General features: G+C 32.5%; 1 protein-coding gene, 1 long non-coding RNA gene and 1 pseudogene across 2 annotated transcripts; 1 reads left to right on the plus strand and 2 right to left on the minus strand.

Annotated features, from left to right (window-relative positions):
- Positions 1-884: 884 nt before the first annotated feature.
- LOC130733396 (uncharacterized) lies at positions 885-3,042 on the plus strand. Its single transcript, XR_009017458.1, has 4 exons — positions 885-1,430; positions 1,513-1,639; positions 1,754-1,887; positions 2,759-3,042. It is a non-coding gene; the product is annotated as an uncharacterized LOC130733396 (long non-coding RNA).
- A 77-nt stretch (positions 3,043-3,119) lies between these two features.
- On the minus strand, positions 3,120-4,243 carry LOC130714763 (bidirectional sugar transporter SWEET5-like). Its single transcript, XM_057564740.1, has 4 exons — positions 4,207-4,243; positions 3,798-3,834; positions 3,291-3,610; positions 3,120-3,223 (listed from the first exon to the last, which is right to left on the minus strand). The coding sequence occupies exons 1-4, from the start codon at positions 4,241-4,243 to the stop codon at positions 3,120-3,122; spliced, it is 498 nt and encodes a 165-aa protein (XP_057420723.1).
- Positions 4,244-13,653: 9,410 nt separating this feature from the next.
- Positions 13,654-15,354, minus strand: LOC130714841 (alpha-glucan phosphorylase, H isozyme-like; annotated as a pseudogene).
- Positions 15,355-22,331: the final 6,977 nt, after the last annotated feature.

The raw sequence follows: 22,331 nt of genomic DNA on the forward strand, positions 1-22,331 counted from the left end.
TTAAAATTGACTTTGAAGTTTGAGCCAGTCCTCATGTTTTAAGTATTTATATAACGGAGGCTCCCACACTTGCTTTTTAAAACCCAATCGTGGTTGGACATTGTCACAAGCATTATTAACTACTTAATGCTGGTATGAAATTTAAAACTAATTAATGCTCAAGATTATTAACTACTTGAATTAAGAACTAGCATATGCTCTTATAACTTGCCCCCATTTGTAGTCAACACCATACGCCACCTACTATTATAGTGAAGAATACAATCATAGAAGGGTATCACAAGCCAGAAATTATTGTCATGGCCTCATGGGGTCAGGGCAGTTTAGAATATATTGCTTTACAATTCCAGAAGCTGAAAATTAAAATCCTAATCTCCTTATCAACTTTGTGTGATCATATCAGAGATTCAGAGAGTATATTTTTTGCCAACATTGTTTGTGTAAGAGCGAGTAAAGGCAAAAAGAAGCAAGAAAACTCTGATATGCAGGGCTGCAATTAGGCTAGAACCCCTTTATGGCTGCTGGGGCTGGACATGATTACCATCACCACCATCTTGGTTTCCCTTGCAGGAGCAATACCAAGCATAGAGGATGAGCTGGACAATTCCTGATAACCCCACAGCGTTGCTTATCTGACAAGGAAAAAGTTAACATTTATTAATGAGGAAAAATATTCATTCAGGAACTAAAATGACCAATTGATAAAGATTCAATACCAGAATGAACAGGTCGATGGGGTGGATGAGGGAGTAGTATGTCCAGCACACACCATTGACTAAGTTTAAGAGAGAGGGTAAGAAGGGCATGTATTTAACACTCTTAGTTCTGATCACTTCTCCCTGTTCATGCAAGTTTAGTGATTTAATTTACATTAATTCAACAATTCATATGAATATGTATGAGATAGGGACACTTACCATGACGGTAAGAGGAGAGATATACATCACAACATTGAAGATGACACAGACAATTCTGAAACGATCCGCTTTATATAAAAAAAAAAATTCATCAAGAAAGAATAAAAGAAAAAAAAAAGGAAAAGGAAAAAAAAATTAATTAACAAACTTAAAAAGAAAAAAAAACCACTGCAGCCCTCACTAAAACAGAAAAATTAAAAATCGTATCCCTCACACTCTCTCACTCTGTTCATGTTCTTCTCTTTACGGCTGGAAACCCTAACACTTCCAATCTCCTCCCTCCGCCCTTCATCTTCTTCATTAGGAGCAACCAAAGTGTTTTCCTTCCAGTAAACCGCTCCAAACTTCACTCTTCCTTCGTTGTTCACCAACGCATTGAGAAGGTTGTCGGGAGCGTAGCGCCCTAACGTGACGGAGAAGGTGCGTTGTGTCACACCGAAGAGAAACTTCCCCTGGCTTAAAGTAGTGGAAAAATGGAGGAAAGGTATTGCTTGGCACAAGAGGATGATTAAGGTTTGCCACCCTTTTACTATTCCGTAGTATACATCTAAGTTCAAATCCTTTCGATATCTCATTGAATTTCCAATTAATTCAGTAAGCAATTGAACGTGAGTGGAGTTTCCTATGATTGGTGTGGGACCATGGCTCTTTGGAATGGCTAGTTGGCAACTTGAATATGTGCTGCCCAAAACGTGTTCTCACAGGGAAAGAAACCAAGTCAGGTGCATTACATAGTTGTGTTTGCATCTTAATGATTATTTGGCCATGATTCTTTTTCATGGTGTATTGCTCATACTCATGAACCAAAAGTGAAATCTGTGTCTCATTATGTTTAGCTATAGATGATTCACAAGGGAGATGCAAGATGGATTGATTTGGTTTTAGTCGTCCAAGGATTTGCTAGCTACTAGCCCTTCGAGTATCTTGGAGACATTGGAAGCAATCATTAATCATTCTAACTCCTTATAGTGTGAGTGGTTTTCAATTACTGTGGCATAATTTTATTTCTCTATAACTGTTAAGTTAAATTATTTTGATATATTACCTATTCATTTGAAAATTGGGGAAACATGCTTTTAAAGTTCTTGAGTTCTTTCAAAGTGAGTTTTATTAAGTCGATTTTGAGAATGCTTTATGAAGTTATATGAACTGAGAATTTACATTGATTTGATTTTGGAATAATGTGAAATTAAGAATGCTATTTGAATAGCATTGATGAGTATTGGAAAGTGGATTTTGAGATTGTTTATGAGACTTGGGTTGGTTTGAGAAAATGGTTTTGGGGGATCCTTGATAGAACCCCGTAGCCGTTAACGGAGGTAACGGCCTAGGTGCACCTAGCTAGATTGATTCCGGGAGGAGAGGGCTATCCGTTAGATGGAGCCGCCAGTGCACGGAGAGGGCTATCAACGAGATGTAGCTTCCCCCGATGAGATACGATAAGATATATGATGTGAGAGAGGAAAGGGCTATCCGTTAGATGGAGCCGCCCCTATCGGAGAGGCCATCCCTTAGGAGGAGAGGGCTATCAACGAGATGGAGCCGCCTCACGGTTCTACATGTGTGACCCTATTAAATTATATTTCTGATTTTGAAATGCTTTCATATGATTGACATGATTTTTATTCAGTTTCATTGAAATTGTTATTTATAAACTTGACAGTTTGATCATCTCTTATTTAAAATGATTCTTATTAACTTGGTTAATATTATATATATTACACACTCTGAACTGACAGTGAAAAACTCGTGTTTCATATGTTTCCCCTTCCTGTTCATGGTGGTTGTTGACTCCTCACTAAGTCTTTGTGACTTACCCCATTCCTTATTTCCCTCCACAGGAAACTGAGTAGCAGACTGTTGTCAGATTCAGGTCGTTCGGCTTATTTCGTTTATAGGCCTCATTGGAAGGTTGTCATTTAATTGTGTCTGTTGTCGGTCTTTGTCATTCTGCAGCTATAGGGGAGTCTTTGAGGGGATTCAGTCTAACTTGTTATTTATTGTTTAAATTTAAGATTTAGCACATTAGTGCTGGATTTGAAATTTATGTATTCTTGGAATTCTAGTTATGATAAATCTCAATTGTTAGATTTTATTATTTTGGAGATATTGATATTACAGGAAAGGTTCTTTTGGATTTATATAAATTACAGAAAACATGTATAGTTTTGGAAAATTGTTTCGGAAAATGGCTTGGGTTAATTAGGCTTGCCAAGCTAAGGTGATAGTCTGTGCGCCGGTCACGGCTTGGGATTTTGGGTCGTGACAAATTCCCACCGCCAATGACCTTTGGTGAGTGCCATGCACTGCCATCAAGATTGCAGAAACGATCACAGCAAAGAGAATCAACCCACCTATGAAAATATGATTTACCTTTCTCTGAAAATTTGTGAAAGAGACAGTAGGTATCAGAACAGGAAAGGGCTACATTAACAAAGCATCGTGGTTGTATAAATTTAGTGGAAACAATACGTACCCTTCCCTCATTTGTAGCATATATCCAAAACAAGGTAAGATAGACCAACCCAACCACCAGCCCTATGCCATTGATGATGACAATTAACTTGCTGTCTGGGTGCACAAAAGGCATCCCGTAAACAACCCACAGTCCACAATTCATCATGATAGCAAGGTAAGGGTCAGGCTTGTACTCCCCCACAGATTTCTCTTTGATTATTTTGTAGAAAGTTGGACTACATTTCACATTAAAATAACATATTAACTTCTACAGCAAACATGTTAATATACAATCTCACTTTATGCAAAAACTTAACTGTTTGGGACTATTTTTAATAATCATGCTTTGTGCCTATTGCATGCATATACAAGAAATTTTAGTAAAGAAACAAAGGTATAAACAGAGAAGCAAGATTTCATTACATTGGTGTGAAGAACAAAGAGATGGAAATCACAGTGCCTGCAAAGAACAGCGAAGAATTAGATAGCAATTTCATCATTAACCAACAAATCAAAACGATTTAGGAAGAAAGAAGTTGCAATTGTTCAAGAAATCCAGACTCGAACAGAAATTGTTCATCACGCAATGCAATATTCATGTCCCGATGCAAAACAAAACAAAGAAACACATTGCAGCAGTGAAAGCACAGCGAAAATTAATCAGAACAAAGAATTACATAGCCATTTCATCATTAAGCAAGAAATCAAAACGATTTAGGAAGAATGAAGTTGCAATTGTTCAAGAATTTCTGATTCACAATTTCTGATTCACAATTTCTGGATTAACAATTAATCACATTGCTGCAATTTGTGATTCAGAAGCAAATTTTACCTATGATCCCAATGGTAGGTTTCGGAACTTTCAACATCTTCAACGCACAGAGAAATGCAGAGCTTGGAGAGAGAGAGGGTGAGAGTGTGAAATGCAGAGCTCGGAGAGAGAGAGAGAATGAGAGTGTGAAATGCTGAGTTGAAGAGAGAGAGTGAGAGTGTGACGGTTGAAATGCAAGCTTGAAGAAAACCGTTAACCGAAAACGGTTATACCAGTGCGGAAGAAGGAAGAAAACACGTGATGTTAAAACCGTCTCTCATGGGCCGTTCGATGAAGAGAAAATATCATAAATTATAATAATTTAGGGCCCGTTTTTTATATCTTAAAATATAAAATTCTTTCAACCAATATATATATATATGAATAATCTTATTGCACTAACTTTTTTTTACGGAAAGAAGTTATATGCCTATAAAAAAACGAAAAGAAGTTATATTATGTTTGATTATAGTTGTATAAAAAATTAGTTCAATATTAGCTGTATAAATTTTTTGTTTGATTACAATTTCTTTCTTCTATATACAGAATTTTTTTGGAGTTCCAATCTCTCAATACATGTACTTACACTATGCGTGAATTGAGCGAAGATATTGTCATAGGAGATGATCGAATCTCTAATTTTATAATTAATGAATGAAGTGAGTTAACCACTACACCACTATACTGTGATTAGAATTTTATTTTGAATGTTTAGTGCAAAATGATTTCATTTAAAAACTAAAAAAAGAATAAAATACCAACTTATCTTGATGAGACATTGGGCTAAACTTTTCTGATAAAAATATAAACTCGTCCCTAAACCAAGTTATATAAAAATGTATTTACTCAATTTAATTTAAAATGTGTGGTAATTTCAACCACAACAATTTAAGATAGTCAATGTAATCTTTGTGTGAACTAGACTTTTATAGTAGTTTGCATACATTATAAGTAAAAAGAGGACATAACATATTAGAGGCAATTTCTTTGGTACCAACCGGTTCAACCGGCACCAGGTGCTTCAGCCGGTTCGGTCCTCACCTAGAACCGCCATGTGAGCAAACCGGTCCGGAATCGGGAAAACCGGCGGTTCACCGGTCTGGGCCGATTCGGTGATGGCACGCCGTTTAAACTTCTCTTTTTCGCTTTCTGAAATTAATTCTCTACGGCAATGCACCTGAATTTGGATAAAAAGATGAAGGAAACATGAACCCAGAATATTTTTTTCGTATATTTTCAAAATTTAATTGGTTGATAATGCATCTGAATAATATTTACACTATTAATGGTTGTAGTATTTTCTAAAAAATTACTCGGTGTTAGACTAGTTCAAAAACTATATATGACAACTGAATCAATTTTAATTAGTTTGGATGAATTAAACCACTTAACTAAATAAATTTGATGTAATTATATTAATTTGGGTTTGGTTTGGTCGGCTATATCATGATGTATCCAATCGACAAATACCCCTACTACTATGGATAAAACGCTTGATCAAATAAGGAAGAATAATGTTACATACACACCTCTTTTGAGGTGAAGAGAGGTGAAATGAGGGGAAGAAGAAAAGAAAAATTAAGAGAGAAAAAGTATGAGATATGATAGATGATAAGATAAGAGAGATAGAAATAAAAAAAAATGTGGAAATGAAATGTTTAAAAATGAGGTGTGTATATATCATTATTGTCAAATAAGATCAATGATGGGTGTCAAGGATTATCATGAAAAAGTAAATGTATAGTATTAGTAGTATTTTATGTACACTACTTGTAATTGGATTGAAGCACCCCTTGTGCTTCTTTCTATTTCATTGGCCTTTCAAAAAAAATGTATAATACTAGTATTGTACTTTTTCATCTGTATTATTTATAGTATTTATCTGAATTAGTTAATTTTATTAACAAAAATTATCATGATAGAATGCATGCATCAATTTGTAACCAATAGTCCCATTTGATTAACGTTAGCACTGTACGAGTTCAAAAAAACGTTAGCACTGTACGTTCAAAAAAAGAAGAAGTTAGCACTGTGATTCTGTATATGCGGCCATTGCATTTTTTTTATCCGAGTTGGGCTGGTCCATTTTTGTTGCGGGTTAAACCCAATCTCACAGTCACAGGCACAGTTTTTCTAAATTTAAAAAACTTAATAAAAATTTATTAATATAAATTAACTCATATAATAAGCGAATAGATTTTATTTTACTAACATATTTAAATATATAAAATACAAAAAATAATACATTTTATTCTATATCACAATTTAAGTAATTTAATTGAATATAAATGAACCCATTGACCACATCTAATTGATGGTTCGATTCTTAGGTGATGCGTATAGAGAAATATTTATCGAAAAAGATATACCAACTTAACGTGATCTCATAGTATATGTAAATTAGTCTCATAGTTATCGGCTGTAGGTATACTTTGGGAAACCAAAATATCCCATTAGGCGTTGGTCTTCGTAGTGGTTAAAAGTGGTTGTTTGAACTCCTGATATCAAAAGTTCCATCCTTAGGAGACGCACTCTTGGAGAGACATTTTTCATTTACCACACTTATGTCGAATATGATTGCCTTAATAGATGAATCTAATGTAAAAAGAAAAACTCATTAGTCAACTCCTATTATTTGGTAAGTTAACTGTGCGGTGAAAAAATAGTTTCACGACTGTGGAGATAACTTGATTAAGAAAAAATTTAAAATGTAATATAATATAATGGACAATAATGTAAATAATGGAAGATGACAAATAGCATTTTTTTTTGCTATGCATGTATGTAAAGCGCCTATAGTTTTTAAAGAGTTATAGGAATCAAATGTGTTTTTCGCAAATATAAATACCCAATTATTTCAAAAGAACTATAAATTCCCAATTATTAGTGCATTTGTAACAAAGGTAAACAAGCCAAGAAAATATTTGATATTATTATTTGGTGTATTGATCATCATATTGCAACTCTTCCGTTTAAAAGGTAGAGAGTTGAATTTCATTCGGCTTTAAGTCTTGACCACCATCATCTTTTTCATAAGAGTAATAGCAAGCATATAGTGTAAGTTGAACAAGTCCAGAGACTGCTCCAATACTATTGCTGACCTGCAAGAATATTACACAATGCAAGTATATATGGCTTACAATTTTCATTCAAAAATTTCAATGACACGCGAATAAATAAAAAAGAAATTGTACAGTGAAAAATGATGTATCTGATTACCAGAACATAAATGTCTAAGAGTTGAATAAGAGCATAGGTTGTCCAGGCCACACCATTAAGAAAGTTAGGTAGTGTTTGGTGACGAAACGGAACAGGTCATATCAGAACAGAACGGAACAGAACAGGATGAAACAGGACAATAATGTTCTGTGTGTTGTGTTTGGTAACTCTAAGTCATTAGAACAGAACAATGATTATAATTACATATATAACTCTGCATGTTTAATATTTGATTGAGGAAAACAAATTGAACTCAATTGAACATTTTGCATAGAAACGTTTGTTATTGCTTACTTCATAAAATAATCACTTATTTCTTTAAAATAGTCACTTATATATTGTTTAAGTTGTTTTAGTATGCTATTGAAAAAAAAAACAGAAACCTAATTATTTATTTAAGCTATTTTAAGTGTGTTTGTGTAGATTAAAAAATATTGATTTTTAACTATAATTTTTTTTAGAGATTTTGAGAAAAGCATAAGTTGATTCGTGTTTGACTATTCTAATTAAAATCATTTTTTTTATCTCCTCTCATCTATCATCATAGATTTTCGTGATAAGCTAAAGTAATTGTTTCAAATAATATGTTTTCAGCTTCACCTGAAACAAACACAAAAAAGTGATTTTTGATTTTAAAAGTGATTTTTTGATTAAAAAGTGATGTTTTCCAAAATAAGTTGAATCAAACGCACTCTAATTGGCTCGTTTATCATTTCTTACAAAAAGTGATTTTACTTTTGAAAAAATAATTGATTTTATTTTAATGAAGTTAATTCGTGTTTGACTACTCTAATTAAAATCACTTTTTTTTTTATCTCCTCTCATCTATCATCATAGATTTTCATGATAAGGTAAAGTAACTATTTCAAATAATATGTTTTCAGCTTCAGCGGAAACAAACACAAAAAGTGATTTTTTGATTTTAAAAGTGATGTTTTGATTAAAAAATGATTTTTCCAAAATAAGTTGAATCAAACGCACTCTAATTGGATCGTTTATCATTGCTTCCAAAAAGTGATTTTACTTTTGAAAAAATAATTGATTTTATTTTAAGTGATTTTTTTGAAAAAGTAGATTTTCATTTAACTTTGTCTACAAATATAATAAGTGCTTTCAATTTTAGAAGTGATTTAAAACTGTTTAGATACATAAAATTTCAAATATAAATTAGGGGTATTTTTGACCGTGCAAAAGTTTTAAGAGGGTGTTCTGTTCCGTTCCCTTTCGTTCCACCCTTTTTCCAGGGAACCAAAGTGTCCCGTTCCTGGAGCCTTTTGTCCCGTTCCGTTCCATCTTAAAAACATGACAAACACAGAACGGAACCCATGTGTCCTGTTCCGTTCCCTTCCCACATGTTTACCAAACGCTACCTTAATTAGCCAGTGAGAGCCAAAATGACATGTATTTCACGCTTAGTTTTAATCACCTTGTCATGTTAATTTTTTATACCAAGTGGATTTTTTAATTAATAAATTTCAACAATTCATATATGAATATGTCACTACTAAAAAAAAATGCTTATTTCCTGCATAAATGTCCTACTAATATTTTTTGCAGGAGTTCCTATGGATTTTTCTGCAAATTTTAAGTTTTTTATGTGAATTTTAAATCTGCAAGAAAAATCACAAGAAATCTTATATTTTCCTATGACCTTTTCCACAAAAAATATTTGCAGCAAATATCTGTAGCAAAATTGAAAGGTAATATAACAGGAAAATCCATACTTAAGTTATTACCCGTGGATATTTCCTTTGGATTTTCCTGTTATTTTTTTGTTGTGGATTTTTCCTTCCATTCTTTTAATAGATTTTCCTGTGAATATAAACACGTAGGTAATTCTGCATGTGTTTATGTATAACGTTAAAAGTGCGGTGACATAACTGCAGGGCCGGTCCTGACATTTTGGAGGCCTTGAGCAAATAATAAAAATGGACCCCAATAATTTTTTTTAAAGAACATTATCTATTTAAATTATAAATAGCATTAATAACTTCAAAAATATGGACTAACATAAACAAAATGTCATATTCTAGTCAATATAATCCAAAAAAAAAAAAATTAACTACTTAAAAAAAGCCTCTCTCCTAGCATTTTTTGAAGCAAAATTTTTTCAGAGTTAATTGGTTCACCAATTAATATCCACTTATCTAGTAAATTAGATAGATGAACCCAATGAAACTTTCCACATTCCAATACAAATTAAGCTCTTAAACAACCTATATATACAATTAATGTCCAGAATTATTAACTAGTAATGTGTTGGTTTGCTTGGCAACACATCTCATGACCATGCAGCTCGCGACTCGCGGGTTTGAATCCCAGAGACCCGACTTTTTGCATAAATTTTGAATTTTAAATTTACCGTCAGTAGGATTTGAACCTGTACCACACAGGTTATAGAGCATAGTGTTTTTCCATTGAACTAGATCACTATATTAGGATATTTTTGGACATTAATAATTTATATAATTTATATATTTTGGAAACATATCTTATAAATTTGTTTTTTGGGACCCTTCTTTTTGGAGTCCCTGGGCTGTGGGCCTGTACAAGAACACACAAATTTGAGTATATTAAGTTTTTGTCACAATCGCAATTCTTTCTTTCCTCTTCTCGCTGAATTCGTATTTCGTTTGACATTTTCATACTCTTATTGTTAAGCAGGTGAGGAAATAGGAATACATTATGAATATGATGTACTAGGGAAATTGGGTTCAGGATCTATGTTTTATCAAACATGACATTTATTAAAATCCCTCTTCTTCCCTTCACTCTCTTTTCCTTGCCTTCAATACTAAAATCTTTCCCTTCCCTTCCCTTAAACCGAATACGCTCTTAAAGTTAGGATATTTTCAAAAGTTTTGGAAGGAAATGAATCTATATATATATATATATATATATATATATATATATATATATATAAAGCACACTTGAACCATAACATTAATTACATAATGCAATACTAAATGTGATTTGTATTAAATACTTTAAATCAAGAATTGAAAAATAAAAGAAAAACTATATTCACTTATTATTCGTTATTAATGAGTAATTGTTAAGCTTTTCAAATTATCATATTAATATTATTTATATTTTAATTATTAATTACTAATTAAGGGAAATTTTTAAATAATAATAATAATTGAAATTGACTACCTTTACATTAATAACAATATTAGAGGGTTAATAATAATTTTTTATATTTCTTACTAATTTTAAAACTTTCTAATTTGTTATAGATTAAAATTATTTTAATTTATTCTCAAAAACTTATTTTAATTTTAGTTATTAATCGTAAAATTTTGAAAATAAAAAATAAAATTTATTACTATTTTTTACTGATACCAAATATACTAAGTATTAAAGTTAAATATCATGTTGACATGTTTTTTTTTCTATTATATATATATATATTAGTATATATATATTAGTGACAAGATTAATAGTTAATTATTGTCATTTTAATTGACTTGTGCATTAAATACATAAGAAAAAAACTTGCACGGTTAATTATCACCTCTTGAGTTTCTTATAAAAATAATTTATTAAGTATTAATTAAAAATAGTTAAAATTTTAATTATCAATAATAAATTGAGATAAAAATAAAAAATGTTCAAACAAAACAAATAAATATTTATATGGGTACAATATTAAAAATTTAAATTAAATAACCGTAAAAATACTATTTATTAATAAATCATTAAGAAAAAAATAATTTGAAAAGGAAAAAAGTGTCTCTATAATGTGTTTAATTTTTTTTTAGAAAATGGAAATATATTAGAATAAAAGATAGTCTTAAGAAAAAACTCTCAGAATTAACTATATCTTTTTTTTAACGTAATTAACTATATCATATGCATGTTTATTTGAAAAAATATTTTTCGAATATGATTTTGAATCTATTTGATATTAGTTAAAATCATTTAAAAAAGCATAACAAAGAAAAATAACTTTAACAAAAGAGGAATGAATTTAAATTTAATATATAATACTTTATGATATTAAAATTATAACTTATTATAGTTTTAATAAAATTATTTGATTGATGATAAAAATTAAAGTATTTGTTCTATAACTTATCCTAAAAACTTATTATTTGATTTGAAATATTTCAAGTTCACTTAATGATTTTTCATATTATTAAATAATTAAGTGATAATATATGATTAAATAAGAAAATAACATATGGGTAACGATAACATTCCAGTGAGTATCAATGTTTACAACTATATATTATTTTTGAAAATGAAAATATATTAGAATAAGTTAAGCCTTGATAACACCCTCTCTCAAGTGAGAGAAACAAAAATATGTTTACAACTTGATATATGGTAAATCATGTCTTTCCTCAATTGAAGCCATAACAATAAACCTCAAATAAGAACTAAGTCAAATGAACATGTTCTAACCCAAGTTGTTAAAATCACTTGAATACTAACTATTAATCATTAATTATTAAATTTAAGTAATATCATTTATTTACGAGAACTCTAATGCATAAAAAAAAACTCTAATACTATTAAAAAAAGTAATACTATTTTTTCAAATGTCTATAGCACAATTACTTTTTCGGTTATATTTATCATGAAAAATTATTTTATCATTTATTATTTATATAATTACATGATTACACTATGGTAATTTTTATATAATATTAAAAAGTATTGTAAACAAACCCGTGCAACGCACGGGTATTATATCTAGTGGATAGGGTAAAACAAAAACTTGTTCAATTTATATGGATTGAATACATATTTTAACCTTCAATTTAATTTACAAACTTATGCCCCGTTCGGGGTGGTTGTTAGTTTTAAGTTTTGAATTTTTTTTTAAAAAAAACTTGTTTTAGTTTTATTTTTTTAATATTGTAACAACTCTTGCAACCCACATAAGAGAAATTCGCATCTGCCCCTTTTCAATAAAAAAATTCTTTTACTCATGGCTTGTAAGATACACATGTATGACCGTAAAAAAAAATACACATAAATTATAACAAAACTGCATTTCTTAAATATACTTTCATGATCGCACATAAAATTGGAGGATTGCAGTATTCCACCGAGTGGCATGGCGTTGTCATCCGTTCGATGCCATTTCTATCCAAATTACTGGAGGCGTGATGACAAGAAATATTGGATGAAGGAAGAGAGACCTTCAAAAAACGAAACCAAAATGAAGAAACCTTTTTTTTTTTTTTCTGGTTTTGTAAATTAAAGTAAAACCGTTTAGAAAGTTTGGTAAAAACCAGTTCGAAACCAATTTATCCGAAGGTGTTTCGTTTTGAAAAAGATAAACTTACAACACCCGAACAGTCACTATTATTGAATGAATCAACAGAGACATTGAAAAAGTGGGGATCCAAGGTTGGCTCTACAAACGGGGCAGTGTGGGTTCTTGGAGAGCCATGTGTCAACACACTGGAGATGGAAAGCGTGGTTGCAATCGGGAAGCAGTCAAGCCGGTTGGTCGCTCTCAATGTCATCAAGGCACACGGGGCATTCGGTGGGTTGTTCCAATTCTTTCCCGGTGATTCTGGGAAGCTTCTCCAACTCCAAAGGGGACAACCCCTTGGCCTTCGGCTTGAAAGAAAGACATATATAACATATAGTACGGAGCTGGTAAAATATATAGCAAAGGGACAATATGCCGCACATGCTCATCACAGCTAGAACAAGTGATGAAAGAAGTTCCATGTTGGTGCAGCTACGAACGTTGGTTGAGAGTTGAGACTGGAATTAATGTGAAGCTTGAAGGATCAAGTGAGTGTGTGATTAGTTGAAGAGTATGTCTATGAGTAAAGTGTGGATAACCCTTTATTTATAAGAAAAAGGGAGTTGCATGTGATGTGATAGAACTGTGTTTTAGGGTATCAAGATATATTTTTTGCGAGATAAGATATATTGATATTTAAATTAGATGATAGGAAGTTTCAAAAAAAATTAGATGATAGGAAACTCTTGACTGCACGTTTGTTACAATTTTTATGAAAAAAAGATATCATAACTATTTTGGTGAAATTCAAGATTTTAAGATATACTATCTTTTATTGAAAAATCTAAATGTCATATATATATATATATATTTCGATTCTTCAAGATTTCTATATATGAAAATCAGTTGGCCGGGCGATTACTTGGCTGAAAATTGTCCCTAAATGTGGGTCATGGCCAAAATTTTCAGTAAATACTCATCTATAAATACAAATAGTCAGCATTTATTAATAGTTGTTAGCTTAGTCAAGTGGAATGCTAGAGATCAGAGAGGGCATCGGCAGGATCAATTTTCCATGTCGTCCTTTCAGCATACTCTTGAATGTTCCTGTCACTGCTAAATCTCCCAGAGCCTGTTATCAGAGTTAATCAAGGTTAAATTAAAATATTAAAAAGATAACCAAAAAACTGAATAGTACTAATAAGCATGGTTCAGAGACTCATAAAAAAGAATACAAAGTACCTGTGCCTCAAGGTAACTCCCGAAATCAGAGCCAAGAAGATAAAAATCATTACCAACTTCCACCGTGTCACATAAGGATTTAATGTAGTCTTCATAGCCAAAATATCCATCTCGAACCATCCTAATTGTATTATCAGATTAATAGCAGCAACTAGTCATAAAAAAGAAGTAAATTTGAAAGATTGAGTAACATCTCGATCCTTTTCAGTATACTTGGTCATTTAGTGAGGAAAACTGTGACTGGAAATTTCATCCCCCAGGGTAAATAATCCACTTATTCTTTATTTAAAGATGGACATTTTATTTGCATACCTCAACACACGCGCGAATTGTAGAGGTACTTTCAAATTAGATCCTTTTGCACCAAAGAGAAACTGAAACAATTTGAAGGCTGAAGCTGTTAAGCTAGAGGGTTAACATGAATACAAGATAAGTTTCCCAGAAATATCAAAGCAAGCCTCAATTATCATAGGGCATTAAAATTATTCATAGAAGTTCTTCTTCATTAGCTTTAGATAAGGAATCATAAGCGAAGGCTGAGTTCAGGCAAGCCTTCAACACCAAAATATCATGTAAGTCATCACTCACCAAGTTATCTGACCCTATTTCTTCAATTATTTCCACCGTACGTAGAACCATATTCTGTAGCTAAAAGTATACATCCATTCATAAAAAATTTCATGCTCCCAGTTCCTGATGCTTCATGTCCTGCAGTACTATAGGATAGCTATTGCTGTCAAAAAATGAGAAAAAAAAAACCTGTGCAGCACTTTTCAAAACTAAATTTGAAAAAACAAAGAAAATAAATCTGCAATATACAAAACGTTGAGCAAGATTAAGGTTGTCAAGCACACAGCCAAGTGTGTCATAAAATAAATTTGAAAAAACAAAATGAAACAAGTCTGCAAAGCATTGAGCAAGATTAAGCCATAAGGTGCACACAGCGCGCCCAGTGTGTCATCAGTCATGTGGTATATGTGAAATCGTGAACGCATTAATACAATCTTACAAAAACCAGAGGAAAGACTAAAATTCAAAGATTATGAAGACCATGAGCCAGTCTTGAAACTGAATGGGATGCCAATTATAACTTCAATTGAAAACTATCAAAAGATGTATCTTTCACAGAAGGTACTCCAGCTGACCAGCTGTATATTATCCCCATTACTTTGTCCTAGACTATTCTCCATATCTCTTTTATATGAATGTTCTGCTCTTTCTTGATTATTATGAGCATGACAAAGAGAAAGCATGATGAGGAATGAGACAAGACTACTATACTAATCAGCATCATTGATGAGCTCTAGAAAGGGCACGATAGTGGATGAGCATTAAATTAACAAACCTTATATGCTGAGAAAGGTCAGCCCCTGGTATAACCAATTCAGCAACAGAGACATTATAGTACGTCAGGGATAAAAACCTGCAAAATAGGAATGAGAGTGGATCAAACAAGAGATATGCCAAAAGCAGTCTACTGAACAGAACAGGTGCATCCTGTGTTGTACTGTCTTAGTCTTACACAACCAAAACTAACAAGAATGATATAAAAACCACGGTAAAATAAAACTAGCAACTTGCCAATTTCAGAAGATCTCCAATATCAGTATCATTATTGATTTTTTCTGCTACAACATGACAAAGTTTGATAATCTTCTTTGCAATTTCATAACCAGGAGCCTCCTTTCCACCAATTATGCAAACACGAGGTACAACTTTCCTCCTGTCACTCTTGTCCATGTTCTGCAAGGAAGGAAGAAGAAAATGCCAGCGTCAGTATGACTCCAAAATGAAAAGTGACGATCACAATGTACATAGGTATTTAAACCATAGCTGAAGGGGATATCAGGGTAAAAGTGCTTGCTCAAATAGACAGAAAGAAGAGCATACTAATTAGTGAAAGATTTTATATTCAAGGAAAACATTGTATATTATTGAAATTTGCATTTATGAATGAACAAGTTCTTTTAGCATCAAGTAAAAAACATTTTACCTTGAGACAGTCATATCTATGGATAATTCCAAATATATTAAGCATTTGTCTTTTGTATTCATGCATACGCTTCACCTGAACACCAAACATTGCATCCAAACTGACCTGAAATTAAGGAATACAGGTAAAGTAACTCCTACGATAGTCATGAAGGAAAGACCGAAAGAGGATAAGTTTTGGTAAAATTATTTCACATAAACCTGCACACCACTCGTTGCTTCAATGTCCTCAGCAAGCCTCAGTTTATTAACCTTTTTAGCCTACAGTTAGTGGCGTATCCAGGAAATCCTGTTGGGGGCGAAATATAAGACTAAAAAAATCTTCATTGAATATTATATAAACTTTAAATTATAAAAGATTATTTAAATACAACTATTCGTTCTTTCATAATACTAAATTTACCTATTATTGTATCAACATAAAATGTTTAAGCAATTTAACTTTCGATATATAGAACTAATAAATTTATAAGAAGATCATCTTCAATTTTATTGCAAAACCGAAGTCTTAACAACTTTCATTGCATAAAAATATCGCTTTTTAGATGTTGTTGAAATAGGGAATGTCAAAACAAGACGTAGCAATCTATCAACAAGTGGAAATATTGTTCTTTTTTCAGTTTCAACTAACTTCTGGTAATACTCTGATAAATTGGAAATTTTTCCTAAATTAGGATCTCGGGAAACATCTAAATGATAATGTCTTAGTTGGAACGATAAATTTCTCTTTTCTAGCTCGGAAAAATCATCTGCATAAAACTTCTCAACAAGCTTACAGATTTTCTCATTGCTAAATGATTTAAATTTTTCTTAGGATCTAAAGCAGAACTAACTATGAGAAGTTTCACTACCTCTACATTAAATCTTCCATTTAATTCATATAATTGCAAATCAATTGTAGAATAAAATACATATATCCTATAATGATGTTCTATATCTCCATCTTGTTCCTTATGACGACCATTACCCATAAAATAAGAGATTTTCATGTCAGGAACTTTAACTTGATGAACATCGCAAAATATTATAACATCTTCTATATAAAAATACATATAGCCGGTGAACATTTCAAAATTCTTGGGGGGTGATGGCCCTTGCCTGCCCTACCTAGATGCGCCCCTGCCTACAGTGTAGAAAAGACGAAGGTATATTAGAGAAGATCATATCTAGTTTCTCCTGATCCAAAGAAAACCTACTAAACTTAGAAGAATTGAATTTTTTTTAAAAAATAGATATTTACTTTTGTTTACTGATTTAACATAGTAATTATAGGCGAATTCTCTGGTACCGGATTAATTTTATGGGTGTGGTACAGGAATCATATGTACCAATTATATACTTACACCTGTAATATTCTTTTGTTCCATATTTAAGGTTATAAACTTGTTATAATTCTAATTCAGCTCATAAAATTAGTAATTATTATTTGTTAGTCCTTGACTAACCCACCAGATTCTTCATTTCTTACTCACACCTGCAAGTCTACAATCTGTAATTTGAATCAACCCAGAAAAAGGAGCCTTGAAGAGCAACTTCAACCATTCAAGTAAGGGAAAGAGGAAAATACGTTGAACACAGAGGAAGGAGAAAAAAGGGAACACAGAGGAAGGAGAAAATTGGGATCAAGGAGTTACGTTTGATTGAATTTTAAGATCCAACGAAGAATACAAGTATCCTAGATTCCCAAATTAAATTACATTGTATCCACATCATCTAGTTTTTGAACCTTGGATCTGGAAAGTGGGCATGTGAATCTAATATTTGCTTATATTATTGAACCTTGGAAAGGGGCATCTGACATGTCCATAAAGCAATTAGTGGATGTTTATGGTTGAATGGGTTTTGGGTTTGAACCACTTCTCTTTTGGGGTGGGATTGAGAAAGAAGAAGAATATGGAAAAAGTGGAACTGGGGTGAGATTGAGTGTTTTGGGTTCTGGTAATAATGAGTATTTGAAGAAGATTAAGAACATGTAGATGAAACACTTGAATTTGGTGATTGAAATGAATGTGAGGGTCATTAAGCAAATAGTGAAAGAATGAGTACGAATTAGAAAATAATGTCAAGTCAGCACTCACTTATTTATGTCAGCTTAAATGTCGTCATTTTATTCATACACATTACTAATGTACCTACCCTCATTTGTAATTATGGTATAAACCGTTATTTTATTTTATTAACATCCCAGACCTTTTAACTATTTCCCTAAAAAATCCCTCTACCTTTTTAAAAAAAATGTAAAATTCATAACTTAAATTTCACAATTCCACGTGTCAATAAGTTATTGGGCCATGTATTTTTGGTACCACACCAAAAAACTTTTTGAATTCCACAGAAATCACCAAGGCACAAACAGTACTTTTTTTTTTTGAAAAGCCAAAGTTGTATTAAAAGAGAGTACAAGGGGTAATCCAACCCTTAATACAAATCAAGAAAGAAAGTCATAGGAAAAGAAAGTAAAGAAATACATGAAAAAGAAACCTTGAGAGTCATGAAAAAATCATTCCCACCTACGATAAAGATGTAATGACCCCAAGCCTTATAAGTCCCTCTTTTGGCCCCAAAATGCAAATTCCCTATAGTAGACTGAGGTAAACATAAGGGTTCTGTTGCCATTCAACCCAAGTGTAGCTAAATCCCTTTATTTTGGCACGCAACCACTGCCAAAACACTTAAACACTTAAACTCAACATAGATTCACGTTGAAGTCAACGTGTTAAAATCTTCTTTCTCTAATTAATGTTAAATTCAACATGTCAAAATCTTGTTTCTCTAATTCATATTCAACTTAACGTGTCATTTGTGACAGTTTAGATTCACGTTATACTCAATGTGGATCTACATTGAAGTCAACGTGTCCAAATCTTACTTCTCTTGCGCTATAGCACCCGGTAGGGGTTTTGTTGGTGGGGCTTTTGGTTTGCTCGGTTGGCTTGGGTCGTTGTTTGTGGGTGTCGAGCGGCTTGATAGTTTCCCTTGTCGGTTGAAACATGTCGTCGTTTTTCGATTTTATCGGGACCTTTGCAATGGGGTAGACACTAGGGATTTTGGTTTGTTTAAGCACGCTTTGGTGCTCTTAGTGGTTTTCAAGGTTTTTGCTATAGCGCAGGTTTTTGCCGGTTTATGCTGCTAGGTTATTTTACCCATGTTGAGAGGGGTTGTTTCTCAACACTATTTATATATTTATATCATTTTGCTTTCTAAAAAAAAATCTTACTTCTCTGATCCACATTAAACTTAATGTAGCAATTCAGCAACAGAGACATTATAGTACGTCAGGGATAAAAACCTGCAAAATAGGAATGAGAGTGGATCAAACAAGAGATATGCCAAAAGCAGTCTACTGAACAGGTGCATCCTGTGTTGTACTGTCTTAGTCTTACACAACCAAAACTTACAAGAATGATATAAAAACCACGGTAAAATAAAACTAGCAACTTGCCAATTTCAGAAGATCTCCAATATCAGTATCATTATTGATTTTTTCTGCTACAACATGACAAAGTTTGATAATCTTCTTTGCAATTTCATAACCAGGAGCCTCCTTTCCACCAATTATGCAAACACGAGGTACAACTTTCCTCCCGTCACTCTTGTCCATGTTCTGCAAGGAAGGAAGAAGAAAATGCCAGCGTCAGTATGACTCCAAAATGAAAAGTGACGATCACAATGTACATAGGTATTTAAACCATAGCTGAAGGGGATATCAGGGTAAAAGTGCTTGCTCAAGTAGACAGAAAGAAGAGCATCCTAATTAGTGAAAGATTTTATATTCAAGGAAAACATTGTATATTATTGAAATTTGCATTTATGAATGAACAAGTTCTTTTAGCATCAAGTAAAAAACATTTTACCTTGAGACAGTCATATCTATGGATAATTTGATATATTAAGCATTTGTCTTTTGTATTCATGTATACGCTTCACCCGAACATCAAACATTGCATCCAAACTGACCTGAAATTAAGGAATACAGGTATAAGTAACTCCTACGATAGTAATGAAGGAAAGAGGATAAGTTTTGGTAAAATTATTTCACATAAACCTGCACACCACTCGTTGCTTCAATGTCCTCAGCAAGCCTCAGTTTATTAACCTTTTTAGCCTACAGTTAGTGGCGTATCCAGGAAATTCTGTTGGGGGGCGAAATATAAGACTAAAAAAATCTTCATTGAATATTATATAAACTTTAAATTATAAAAGATTATTTAAATACAACTATTCGTTCTTTTATAATACTAAATTTACCTATTATTGTATCAACATAAAATGTTTAAGCAATTTAACTTTCGATATATACAACTAATAAATTTATAAGAAGATCATATTCAATTTTATTGCAAAACCGAAGTCTTAACAACTTTCATTGCATAAAAATATCGCTTTCTAGATGTTGTTGAAATAGGGAATGTCAAAACAAGACGTAGCAATCTATCAACAAGTGGAAATATTGTTCTTTTTTCAGTTTCAACTAACTTCTGGTAATACTCTGATAAATTGGAAATTTTTCCTAAATTAGGATCTCGGGAAACATCTAAATGATAATGTCTTAGTTGGAACGATAAATTTCTCTTTTCTAGCTCGGAAAAATCATCTGCATAAAACTTCTCAACAAGCTTACAGATTTTCTCATTGCTAAATGATTTAAATTTTTCTTAGGATCTAAAGCTGAACTAACTATGAGAAGTTTCACTACCTCTACTTTAAATCTTCCATTTAATTCATATAATTGCAAATCAATTGTATAATAAAATACATATATCCTATAATGATGTTCTATATCTCCATCTTGTTCCTTATGACGACCATTACCCATAAAATAAGAGAATTTCATATCAGGAACTTTAACTTGATGAACATCGCAAAATATTATAACATCTTCTATATAAAAATACATATAGCCGGTGAACATTTCAAAATTCTTGGGGGGTGATGGCCCTTGCCTGCCCTACCTAGATACGCCCCTGCCTACAGTGTAGAAAAGATGAAGGTATATTAGAGAAGATCATATCTAGTTTCTCCTGATCCAAAGAAAACCTACTAAACTTAGAAGAATTGGATTTTTTAAAAAAAATAGATATTTACTTTTGTTTACTGATTTAACATAGAAATTATAGGCGAATTCTCTGGTACCGGATTAATTTTATGGGTGTGGTACAGGAATCATATGTACCAATTATATACTTACACCTATAATATTCTTTTGTTCCATATTTAAGGTTATAAACTTGTTATAATTCTAATTCAGCTCATAAAATTAGTAATTATTATTTGTTAGTCCTTGACTAACCCACCAGATTCTTCATTTCTTACTCACACCTGCAAGTCTACAATCTGTAATTTGAATCAACCCAGAAAAAGGAGCCTTGAAGAGCAACTTCAACCATTCAAGTATGGGAAAGAGGAAAATGTAGAAAGACTCACAAAGCAAATTCAATGAAAAGTGATTTCTCTGTAAACTGAATTTCATATCATTCAACTAACAATACAAGTATTTATACAGTACATACAAAATACTAACAGAACCAGACCCAACAACTAAATGGGCCTTTGAGCAGCCCATACTACCAAACTTAAAAGGCCCAAACTCAATACATCTAACACTCTCCCTTAAACTGAAAATACTACTTTGACCAAAAAAAAAAACTGAAAATACTACAAGTAGTTTTAGTTTACTTAGCAAGACTACACACTCCTAGTTCATTCCTTAGCTTCACAAATGTAGCAACTTTCAGGGCCTTGGTCATAATGTCCGAGACTTGCTCTTCACTGCTGCAATGAACCAACTCTATTTTTCCTTCCTTGACAAGATCTCTGAGGAAGTGATACCTCACATCTATGTGTTTGCTTCGACCATGCAACACATGATTCTTGGACAACTTAATGGCTGAGCTATTATCACAGAAAATCCTAGAACACTTGCTTTGAGTAAAGCCAAGTTTGTCTAAGATCCTTCTCAACCATATGCACTGACAGGCACATGAGGCAGCAACAATAAATTCTGCTTCAGTGGTAGAGAGACTTACCACTGCCTGTTTCTTGGAGGACAAAGCAACAGGACCAGTTCCAAGAAGGAAGACATATCCCGAAGTGCTCCTTCTGTCATCAAGATCCCCTGCATAATCAGAATCAGTGAATGCTATGAGATTACCTTCACCTCTTCTGTCATAAAAAATTCCCAGTTCACTAGTTCCCTTCAAGTATCTCATTATTCTCTTCATAGCTTGAAGATGTTGCATTGTAGGCTTCTCCATATACCTGCTCACCAAACTCACTGCAAACATAAGATATGGTCTAGTGGCAGTAAGGTACATTAGGCTTCCCACCATCTGCTTGTACTCAGTAGAATCAACCTCTATTCCACATCCTTGCTTTGACAATTTGCTCCCAGGCACCACAGGGTTATGAACAGGTGTGCTGTTACTCATGCCAAACCTCTCAAGTACTTCTTTGGCATACTTTCCTTGGCTTATGAATATAC

Source organism: Lotus japonicus, chromosome 1, assembly GCF_012489685.1.
Source record: "Lotus japonicus ecotype B-129 chromosome 1, LjGifu_v1.2".
NCBI classification, from domain to species: Eukaryota; Viridiplantae; Streptophyta; class Magnoliopsida; order Fabales; family Fabaceae; genus Lotus; species Lotus japonicus.